This window comes from Entelurus aequoreus, linkage group LG25, assembly GCF_033978785.1.
Source record: "Entelurus aequoreus isolate RoL-2023_Sb linkage group LG25, RoL_Eaeq_v1.1, whole genome shotgun sequence".
In the NCBI taxonomy this organism is placed as follows: Eukaryota; Metazoa; Chordata; class Actinopteri; order Syngnathiformes; family Syngnathidae; genus Entelurus; species Entelurus aequoreus.
In genome coordinates, this window is record NC_084755.1 from 41246520 (window position 1) to 41258798 (window position 12279).

Consider the following 12279-nt stretch of genomic DNA (forward strand, 5'->3'; position numbering starts at 1 on the left):
CGTCATTAATTTTGAATAAAAGATCGTTTTTAGAAAAAAATCCCACTAAAATTCTCAGGGATCAAAAAGGTCCCACTCATAAAAGTTATATATTGTTTGTAATTATTTTTTACTGTAGATTAACTATTTTGTTACTTGATTGTTCTTATTTTTATAAAAAAATTGCATTCATTCAAAACAGTTTTTTATTTGGCAAACACACAAAATAAGCAATATTTTTAGCCCCAAAATTCAAAGTGTAATATTTGATGTGAAGTAACTGGAGCTCTAAATAAGTCAATAATTCATAACATTGATTTTAATTCAATATTCTTTTTCCTCAGGGATCATAAATGTTATAAAAATAAGTCATACATTGTTTTTTGTTTTTTTTTACTTTAAATGTATAAATCTGTGGATTAACTTCAGATCCATCCATCTGTTGTACGTTTTTATAATTTTTTTAATTAATTTGTTATTTAAATTTTTTGTTTTTTTTGTTTCAAGCCATTTTTGTTATGGAAAAAACATTTTTTTTTTATATGGCAAACACACAAAATATGCACATTTCCCCCCCAAAAGTGGAATATTAAAATGAAGTAACTGGAGCTCTAAATAAGTCAATAATTCATAACAACATTCGTTATTAATTTTGAAAAAAAGATCGTTTTTAGGAAAAAATCCCACTAAAATTCTCAGGGATCAAAAAGGTCCCACTCATAAAAGTTATATATTGTTTTTAATTATTTTTTACTGTAGATTAACTATTTTGTTACTATATTATGTTTTTATTTTTATAAAAAAATTGCATTCATTCAAAACAGTTTTTTATTTGGCAAACACACAAAATATGCAATATTTTTAGCCCCAAAATTCAAAGTGTAATATTTGATGTGAAGTAACTGGAGCTCTAAATAAGTCAATAATTCATAACATTGATTTTAATTCAATATTCTTTTTCCTCAGGGATCATAAATGTTATAAAAATAAGTCATACATTGTTTTTTGTTTTTTTTTACTTTAAATGTATAAATCTGTGGATTAACTTCAGATCCATCCATCTGTTGTACGTTTTTATAATTTTTTTAATTAATTTGTTATTTAAATTTTTTGTTTTTTTTGTTTCAAGCCATTTTTGTTATGGAAAAAACATTTTTTTTTTATATGGCAAACACACAAAATATGCACATTTCCCCCCCAAAAGTGGAATATTAAAATGAAGTAACTGGAGCTCTAAATAAGTCAATAATTCATAACAACATTCGTTATTAATTTTGAAAAAAAGATCGTTTTTAGGAAAAAATCCCACTAAAATTCTCAGGGATCAAAAAGGTCCCACTCATAAAAGTTATATATTGTTTTTAATTATTTTTTACTGTAGATTAACTATTTTGTTACTATATTATGTTTTTATTTTTATAAAAAAATTGCATTCATTCAAAACAGTTTTTTATTTGGCAAACACACAAAATATGCAATATTTTTAGCCCCAAAATTCAAAGTGTAATATTTGATGTGAAGTAACTGGAGCTCTAAATAAGTCAATAATTCATAACATTGATTTTAATTCAATATTCTTTTTCCTCAGGGATCATAAATGTTATAAAAATAAGTCATACATTGTTTTTTGTTTTTTTTTACTTTAAATGTATAAATCTGTGGATTAACTTCAGATCCATCCATCTGTTGTACGTTTTTATAATTTTTTTAATTAATTTGTTATTTAAATTTTTTGTTTTTTTTGTTTCAAGCCATTTTTGTTATGGAAAAAACATTTTTTTTTTATATGGCAAACACACAAAATATGCACATTTCCCCCCCAAAAGTGGAATATTAAAATGAAGTAACTGGAGCTCTAAATAAGTCAATAATTCATAACAACATTGAATTAAATTTGTTAAGAATTTTGAAAAAAGATCATTTTTAGAAAAAAATCCCACTAAAATTCTCAGGGATCATAAAGGTCCCACTCATAAAAGTTATGTATTGTTTTTAATTATTTTTTACTGTAGATTAACTATTTTGTTACTTTATTATGTTTTTATTTTTATAAAAAAATTGCATTCATTCAAAACAGTTTTTTATTTGGCAAACACACAAAATAAGCAATATTTTTAGCCCCAAAATTCAAAGTGTAATATTTGATGTGAAGTAACTGGAGCTCTAAATAAGTCAATAATTCATAACATTGATTTTAATTCAATATTCTTTTTTCTCAGGGATCATAAATGTTATAAAAATACGTCATACATTGTTTTTTAATTTTTTTTACTTTAAATGTATAAATCTGTGGACTAACTTCCGATCCATCCATCTATTGCACGTTTTTATAATTTTTTAAATTAATTTGTTATTTAAATTTTTTGTTTTTTTGTTTTAAGCCATTTTTGTTATGGAAAAACTTTTTTTTTATATGGCAAACACACAAAATATGCACATTTCCCCCCCAAAAGTGGAATATTAAAATGAAGTAACTGGAGCTCTAAATAAGTCAATAATTCATAACAACATTCGTTATTAATTTTGAAAAAAAGATCGTTTTTAGGAAAAAATCCCACTAAAATTCTCAGGGATCAAAAAGGTCCCACTCATAAAAGTTATATATTGTTTTTAATTATTTTTTACTGTAGATTAACTATTTTGTTACTATATTATGTTTTTATTTTTATAAAAAAATTGCATTCATTCAAAACAGTTTTTTATTTGGCAAACACACAAAATATGCAATATTTTTAGCCCCAAAATTCAAAGTGTAATATTTGATGTGAAGTAACTGGAGCTCTAAATAAGTCAATAATTCATAACATTGATTTTAATTCAATATTCTTTTTCCTCAGGGATCATAAATGTTATAAAAATAAGTCATACATTGTTATTTAATTTTTTTTTACTTTAAATGTATAAATCTGTGGATTAACTTCAGATCCATCCATCTGTTGTACGTTTTTATAATTTTTTTAATTAATTTGTTATTTAAATTTTTTGTTTTTTTTGTTTCAAGCCATTTTTGTTATGGAAAAAACATTTTTTTTTTATATGGCAAACACACAAAATATGCACATTTCCCCCCCAAAAGTGGAATATTAAAATGAAGTAACTGGAGCTCTAAATAAGTCAATAATTCATAACAACATTGAATTAAATTTGTTAAGAATCTTGAAAAAAGATCATTTTTAGAAAAAAATCCCACTAAAATTCTCAGGGATCATAAAGGTCCCACTCATAAAAGTTATGTATTGTTTTTAATTATTTTTTACTGTAGATTAACTATTTTGTTACTTTATTATGTTTTTATTTTTATAAAAAAATTGCATTCATTCAAAACAGTTTTTTATTTGGCAAACACACAAAATATGCAATATTTTTAGCCCCAAAAGTCAAAGTGTAATATTTGATGTGAAGTCATTAGAGATCTAAATATGTCAATAATTCATAACAACGTTGATTTTGATGCATTATTATTTTTTGAGCAATACCAACTTTTTCTTGCTACTTTTCACCTGCTTGACCTTTTATTGCATATTTTCAATGTTCTTTTCAGAAAGTGCACTTTGAGAGAGTCAAGTGATATTTCTTGTGATGAATGAAGTGAAATATTTCAAAGTAAAAGCGTCACCTGTTGAAGTGGCCGTTGAAGGCGTTCCCTCGGGGCAGCTGGAAGGCGTTCCTCTGCGGCGTGATGAAGGAGTTGGCTCGGCGTGGGGCCACGAACACGTCTGAAGACACAATTCATTACATCAGTTCTTTTGTTAGCCTCCCTCGGACCTGCTGGGTCGGCTCTTTTGGGTCGCTTCACCTTCACTGGACTCCGTGCTCTCGTTGGAGTCTACAAAGACAAGGAACATGTTAACGACCGACCATCATCACAGTCAGGTGTGATGGTTGCATCATCACAGTCAGGTGTGATGGTTGCATCATCACAGTCAGGTGTGATGGTTGCATCATCACAGTCAGGTGTGATGGTTGCATCATCACGGTCAGGTGTGATGGTTGCATCATCACAGTCAGGTGTGATGGTTGCATCATCACAGTCAGGTGTGATGGTTGCATCATCACAGTCAGGTGTGATGGTTAGTCAGGTGCTACCTGAATCTGAGCGGTAGGACCTGGCGCTGCCGTAGTGGACGCACAAGGCCAAGATGGCGCAGACTGCCAGCAAGTGAAGAAGGCGTCTCATCTTTGTCTTCCTGGAAGAGGCAGAAATGTTGTGAGTGGTTTTTGTTTTCACTGTCGCTGCAAATTCCAGCTGTGCATAAAAATAATATGTGACTATATGTTGTGTCCGTGTGAGTATATGTTGTGTCCGTGTGAGTATATGTTCAAGTGTCCTTCACACAATGCAGGAGGGAAGAAGGCGGCCATTATGACTGCAGTTAGCGTCCTGGAAGCCAAAGTGAAAAAGCCTCAAAGTGGCAGCCAAGTCCACAGGCCAGGGAAGATGCAGCATCCTTAAAGGGCCAGCGACGCCATGGTGACATGCAGCATCCTTAAAGGGCCAGCGACGCCATGGTGACATGCAGCATCCTTAAAGGGCCAGCGACGCCATGGTGACATGCAGCATCCTTATGATAAAATTCTGGCAACTAAGCCGCCAGTTTTTTACTGTAAAAAAACAGCGATACTGTTTTTACATTTGCAGCAATGTAACGTAAAATGTTTTTTTTTTTTTTTTTACAGTGTATTACTGTAAATGTAAAAACAGTATCGCTGTTTTTTTTTTACAGTAAAAAACTGGCGGCTTAGTTGCCAGAATTGTATCATAAAATTTACGTAGATTTTAACAGCGTACTACTGTAAATGTAAAAACAGTATCATGTTTTTTTTAACGGTACAAAATTTGCAGCTCAGTCGCAAGAATTTTAACGTAAAATGTTTTTTTTTTTTTACAGTGTATTACTGTAAATGTAAAAACGGTATCGCTGTTTTTTTTACAGTAAAAAACTGGCGGCTTAGTTGCCAGAATTTTATCATAAAATTTACGTGGATTTTAACAGCGTACTACTGTAAATGTAAAAACAGCATCACGTTTTTTTTACGGTACAAAATTTGCAGCTCAGTCGCAAGAATTTTAACGGAAAATTTGTTGTGTTTTTTTTACAGCGTATTACTGTAAATTTAAAAACAGTATCGCTGTTTTTTTACGGTAAAAAACTGGCGGCTCAGTTGCCAGAATTTTTTTCATAAAATTTACAGTATTACTTTTTTTTTACGGTACAAAATTTGCAGCTCAGTCAGAAGAATTTTACCGTATAATCGATGTTAGTTTTTACAGCGTATTACTGTAAATGTAAAAACAGTATGACTGTTTTTTTACGGTAACAAAATTGGCAGCTTAGTTGCCAGAATTTTATCGTAAAATTTGTTTTTTGTTTTTTTTACAGCATATTACTGTAAATGTAAAAACAGTATCGCTGTTTTTTTACGGTAAAAAATGGCAGCTCAGTTGCCAGAATTTTATCATAAAATTTACAGATTTTTACAGCGTATTACTGTAAATGTAAAAACAGTATCACGTTTTTTTTACGGTAACAAAATTGGCAGCTGAGTTATCAGAATTTTATTGTAAATGTATGTTTTTTTTTACAGCATATTACTGTAAACTTAACAGTATCGCTGTTGTTTTACGACAAAAAATTTTGCAGCTCAGACGTAACGTTGGTTTTTACAGTTTATTACTGTAAATGTAAAAACAGTATCGCTGTTTTTTTACGGCAAAAACGTGGCAGCTGAGTTACCAGAATTTTTTTGTAAATTTATGGTGGTTTTCACAGAACATTACTGTAAATACGAAAACAGTATCGCTGTTTTTTTATGGTAAAAAATTTGCAGCTCAGTCGCAAAAATTTTACCGTAAAATTTACGTTGGTTTTTACAGCGTAGTACTGTAAATAAGAAAACAGTATCGTTGTTTTTTACGGTAAAAAAGTGGCACGTCAGTTAACAGAATTTTATCGTAAAACTTATGTTTTTTTGTTTTTTTTACAGTGTATTACTGTAAATACAAAAATAGTATTGCTATTTTTTTCCGTAAAAATTGGCAGCTCAGTTGCCAGGATTTTCGCCTGAAATTTGGTTATTACAGCGTATTACTGTAAATGTAAAAACACTATCTGTTTTGGGTTTTTTTCTGTAAAAAATTTGCAGCTCCGTCACAATAATTTTACCGTAATATTTACATTGTTTTTTACAGCGTAGTACCGTAAATATGAAAACGGTGTCACTGTTTTTTTTTACGGTAAAAAACTGGCGGCTCCGTTGCCAGAATTTTATCATAAAATTTACACTGATTTTTACTGCGTTCTACTGTAAATGTAAAACCAGTATCACGTTTTTTTTACGGTACAAAATTTGCAACTCAGTCGCAAGAATTTTACTGTAAAATTGACGTAGGTTGTTACAGCGTATTACTGTAAATGTAAAAACAGTATGACTGTTTTTTTACGGTAACAAAATTGGCAGCTTAGTTGCCAGACTTTTTGCGTAAAATTTGTTTTTTGTTTTTTTTTACAGTGTATTACTGTAAATGTAAAAACAGTATCGTTGTTTTTTACGGCAAAAACGTGGCAGCTGAGTTACCAGAATTTTATTGTAAATGTATGTTGGTTTTCACAGCAAATTACTGTAAATACAAAAACAGTATCGCTGTTTTTTTACGGTAAAAAATTTGCAGCTCAGTCGCAAGAATTTTACCGTAAAATTTATGTTGGTTTTTACAGCGTAGTACTGTAAATAAGAAAACAGTATCGCTGTTTTTTTACGGTAAAAAAGTGGCACGTCAGTTAGCAGAATTTTATCGTAAAACTTATGTTTTTTTTTTTTTACAGTGTATTACTGTAAATACAAAAATAGTATTGCAATTTTTTCAGTAAAAAATTGGCAGCTCAGTTGCCAGGATTTTAGCCTAAAATTGGTTATTACAGCGTATTACTGTAAATGTAAAAACACTATCTCTGTTTGGTTTTTTTTTCGGGAAAAAATTTACAGCTCCGTCACAATAATTTTACTGTAATATTTACGTTTGTTTTCACAGCGTAGTACTGTAAATGTAAAAAAACAATATCGCTGTTTTATGGGGGTAAAAAATTGGCGGCTCAGTCACCAAAATCTTACTGTAAAATGTACCTTGGTTTTTACAGCGTATGACTGTAAATGTAAAAAAAACTCTGTACAGGCTATCCTAGGCTAATGTTATGATGTTAGCGTTAGCTAATATGCTAACACGTCCATGAGTGTCTGTGTTAGTATTATTAACTTACAATTGCATTCTTTTTGTATTGTTTCACTTTCGTAAATTCACCAAAACGTCAGCGTGGAATTATTGAGTCTGTTTAGCTGATTGGAGAGCTAGCTTGCGCAGCTAGTGGGTCCATGACCATGACTTCTGTTTTGTTTGATCAGCCGTTTTACTGCCCTGTTACAGACACCGTATGTAAATAAACATTTAAAGAATATTTCTGTGTAAATAACTCATTTCACAACGTATATATCTGCGGCTTATAGTCCGGTGCGACTAATATATGGAAAATATTTTTTCTTCTAAAATCTAGTGGGTGTGGCTTATGTACCGGTGCGCTCTATAGTCCAGAAAATATGGTACATAAAATATTATAATAATATAATTGATATAAAATATTTCTGTGTAAATAACTCATTTCACAACCTACATATCTGCGACTTATAGTCCAGTGCGACTTATAGTCCAGTGCGATTTATAGTCCAGTGCGACTTATAGTCCAGTGCGACTTATAGTCCAGTGCGATTTATAGTCCAGTGCGATTTATAGTCCAATGCGACTTATAGTCTAGTGCGACTTATAGTCCAGTGCGACTTATAGTCTAGTGCGACTTATAGTCCAGTGCGATTTATAGTCCAGTGCGACTTATAGTCTAGTGCGACTTATAGTCTAGTACGACTTATAGTCCAGTGCGACTTATAGTCCAGTGGGATTTATAGTCCAGTGGGATTTATAGTCCAGTGGGACTTATAGTCCAGTGCGACTTATAGTCTAGTGCGACTTATAGTCCAGTGCGATTTATAGTCTAGTGCGACTTATAGTCCAGCGCGACTTATAGTCCAGCGCGACTTATAGTCCAGCGCGATTTATAGTCTAGTGCGACTTATAGTCCAGTGCGACTTATAGTCCAGTGCGACTTATAGTCCAGCGCAATTTATAGTCCAGCGCGACTTATAGTCTAGTGCGACTTATAGTCTAGTGCGACTTATAGTCCAGTGCGACTTATAGTCTAGTGCGACTTATAGTCCAGTGCGACTTATAGTCCAGTGCGACTTATAGTCTAGTGCGACTTATAGTCCAGTGCGACTTATAGTCCAGCGCGACTTATAGTCTAGTGCGACTTATAGTCTAGTGCGACTTATAGTCCAGTGCGACTTATAGTCCAGTGCGATTTATAGTCCAGTGCGATTTATAGTCCAGTGCGACTTATAGTCCAGTGCGACTAATACATGGAAAAACATCTCCATCCATCCATCCATCCATTTTATACCGCTTGTCCCTTTCTTTCTTGTAAAATGTAGTGGGCGTGGCTTGGTGTGGATAATAGAGTATTTTGATAACTCGTTACTAGAACAATGAATAGTTTTCCTGGACACAGCTAAACAACGAACATTTATCCAAGAAAATATAGAAGATATTACTACATCACTACATAAAACTACTGTAGTTGTTAGTCCTACATTCTACTGTATTGTTGGGGGGGGGGGGGGGGGGAGTCAAACACCAATCATATGTGAACTCATTCCAGCGGGTGTTGTTGACTTGAGATACAAGTGTCTTGAGTTGAGAGCTGCGTCACAGAACCAATGAAGCTGAATGTTTGAAGTACGACTGGACGTACTACTTGGGGGGCAGAGTCATCAATGATGCACTCTGTGTGTGTGTGTGTGTGTGTGTGTGTGTGTGTGTGTGTGTGTGTGTGTGTGTGTGTGTGTGTGTGTGTGTGTGTGAGGGGCACCTGTGCAAACAGAAAAACGATGTTTTAACGCTTTTAAACACTTTTTAACTCCACACGCACACACACATATATACACACACACACACACACACACACACACACACACACACACACACACACACACACACACACACTGGGTGTGCAGGCCAGCAGAGGAGCTTTCATCCCCAACTTCTGTTTGTGGGATTTGGACTAGATTCAGTTCCAGAAGGCCCCGCTTTTTCACAGTCAATAGCTGCTTTCATCACACACACACACACACACACACACACACACACACACACACACACACACACACACACACACACACACACACACACACACACACACACACACACACACACACACACACACACACACACACACACACACACACACACACACACAGACATGCTTCCACTCTAGCAGAGTGTGTATAACAGCAAGCCTTCAGGAGGATCTTGGCCACACTTGAGAACTTTGAGCAGGGGGCTGAAAAACAGCAAGACTGCAAGCCAAACTTCAAATACACGTGTGTGTGTGTGTGTGTGTGTGTGTGTGTGTGTGTGTGTGTGTGTGTGTGTGTGTTCTTGTATTTCTACCCTTCTGCAGACATGAAGGAAAAGTAGCTTCCATATGAGGACCTGTGAACAAGTTAGTGTGTGTGTATGTAAAGGTGTGTATATGTGTGTGTGTGTGTGTGTGTGTGTGCTTGTATTACCAAATCATGGTCCCAATACAAAAAAGCATTGCATCTAGTAGAGAATGTAATAATAAAGATTAAAAACCAATTACAAAAAAAATAAAAAATAAACTAAAAGCTTACCTTTTTTATATTTGCATAGTATGTATATATTATTAATGTTGTAAATACAGGGAGGCATTTTTCTCAGGTCTCAAGAAGGTAACAAATACAAGAATGTGTGTGTGTGTGCGTGTGTGTATAAGTGTGTATGTGTATAGGTTTGTATAAGTGTGTGTGTGTGTGTGTGTGTGTGTATGTATGGGTGTGAATGTGTGTGTATAAGTGTGTATGTATAGGTGTGTATGAATGTGTATATGTTTGTATAAGAGTGTGTGTGTATAGGTTTGTATAGGTGTGTGCGTGTGTATAAGTGTGTTTGTGTTTAGGTTTGTATAGGTGTGTACGTATGGGTGTGTGTGTGTGTATGTATAGGTGTGTATGTAAGTGTATATGTTTGTATAAGTGTGTGTGTGTATAGGTTTGTATAGGTGTGTGCGTGTGTATAAGTGTGTTTGTGTTTAGGTTTGTATAGGTGTGCACGTATGGGTGTGTGTGTGTGTATGTATAGGTGTGTATGTGTGTTTAGGTTTGTATAGGTGTGTATGTATACTGTATACTGTACTGTGCAATCTACTAATAAATATGTACTGTACTGTGCAATCTACTAATAAATATATACTGTGCAATCTACTAATAAATATATACTGTACAATCTACTAATAAATATATACTGTGCAATCTACTAATAAATATATACTGTACAATCTACTAATAAATATATACTGTGCAATCTACTAATAAATATATACTGTACAATCTACTAATAAATATGTACTGTACTGTGCAATCTACTAATAAATATGTACTGTACTGTGCAATCTACTAATAAATATATACTGTGCAATCTACTAATAAATATGTACTGTACTGTGCAATCTACTAATAAATATATACTGTGCAATCTACTAATAAATATGTACTGTACTGTGCAATCTACTAATAAATATATACTGTGCAATCTACTAATAAATATGTACTGTACTGTGCAATCTACTAATAAATATATACTGTACAATCTACTAATAAATATATACTGTGCAATCTACTAATAAATATATACTGTGCAATCTACTAATAAATATATACTGTACAATCTACTAATAAATATATACTGTGCAATCTACTAATAAATATGTACTGTACTGTGCAATCTACTAATAAATATGTAGTGTACTGTGCAATCTACTAATAAATATGTACTGTACTGTGCAATCTACTAATAAATATGTACTGTGCAATCTACTAATACAAGTCTCAATCAATCAATCAAAAGGTGTGTGTGTATAGGTGTGTGCATGTATGTGTGTATAGGTGTGTATGTATAGGTTTGTATGTGTGTGTATAGGTTTTTTTAAGTGTGTATGTATAGGTGTGTGTGTGTATGTGTATGTATAAGTGCGTATAGGTTTGTATGTATAGGTGTGTGTGTGTGTATAAGTGTGAAGGTATAGGTGTGTACGTGTATGTATAGGTGTGTGTGTGTTTAAGTGTGAAGGTATAAGTGTGAATGTGTATGTATAAGTGTGTATGTATAAGTGTGTATGGGTTTGTATAAGTGTGTATGTATAGGTGTGTGTGTGTATAAGTGTGTATGTATAGGTGTGTGTGTGTTTAAGTGTGAAGGTATAGGTGTGTATGTGTATGTATAGGTGTGTGTGTGTATAAGTGTGAAGGTATAAGTGTGAATGTGTATGTATAAGTGTGTATGTATAAGTGTGTATGGGTTTGTATAAGTGTGTATGTATAGGTGTGTGTGTGTATAAGTGTGTATGTATAGGTGTGTGTGTGTGTAAGTGTGTATGTATAGGTGTGTATGAGTGTATAGGTTTGTATAGGTATGTATGTGTGTATAGGTGTGTATGTGTGTGTATAGGTTTGCATAGGTGTGTGTGTGAATAGGTGTGTATTTGTGTGTGTGTGTGTGTAGGTTTGTAAATACACTTCTTTATACATCTAGAAAGGCAGGTCCTAACAGGGAGGCATTTTTCTCAGCTCTCAAGAAGGTAACAAATACAAGAATGTGTGCGTGTGTGTGTGTGTGTGTGTGTGTGTGTGTGTGTGTGTGTGTGTGTGTGTGTGTGTGTGCGTGTGTGTGTGTGTGTGTTTTGGAGGAGCGACTGCACAATTAAACAGTCATTTCCTTCTTGCCGGGGGTTTTTGGTGCGGTTTATGTCTTCCAGGCCCCCCCGATGTGAGCATGTCTGCATGATAACATAGACCAGGATAACATAGACCAGGATAACATAGACCAGGATAACATAGACCAGGGAGTTTATGTCCAAGGTGAGCATGTCTGCATGATAACATAGACCAGGATAACATAGACCATGATAACATAGACCAGGATTCTCAAGTCAACTACTCCACTAAATAGGGGCCCGGGGCCCACTCAAATATTAGCACTAAATTAGTAATCTTACTCTGGAGTTTAGTCGCGTTCAATAATTCCATCTGACCTACTTCCAGTTGACAATCCTATCAGTTGATATGAGAGCATGAATCACAAAGATTGTTATCAAGGCTTTGGTCAGACTGATTACAAAA

The 12279-nt window shown here is 33.5% G+C and overlaps 1 protein-coding gene across 3 annotated transcripts in view; it reads right to left on the reverse strand.

Moving 5' to 3' along the window:
- LOC133642818 (matrix Gla protein-like) overlaps positions 1-12279 on the reverse strand; it is a 102442-nt gene that overhangs the window by 19579 nt on the left and 70584 nt on the right. For 2 of the 3 annotated variants that reach the window (XM_062037217.1, XM_062037216.1), the window contains 3 exons: positions 4066-4166; positions 3776-3805; positions 3596-3695 (listed from right to left, as the gene is read on the reverse strand). In XM_062037217.1, coding sequence (XP_061893201.1) covers positions 3596-3695; positions 3776-3805; positions 4066-4156 — 221 coding nt within the window. In that variant the 5' untranslated portion in view covers positions 4157-4166. Of the gene's footprint in view, positions 1-3595; positions 3696-3775; positions 3806-4065; positions 4167-12279 lie in introns of those variants that run through there. The other variant, XM_062037215.1, reaches the window with a different exon arrangement.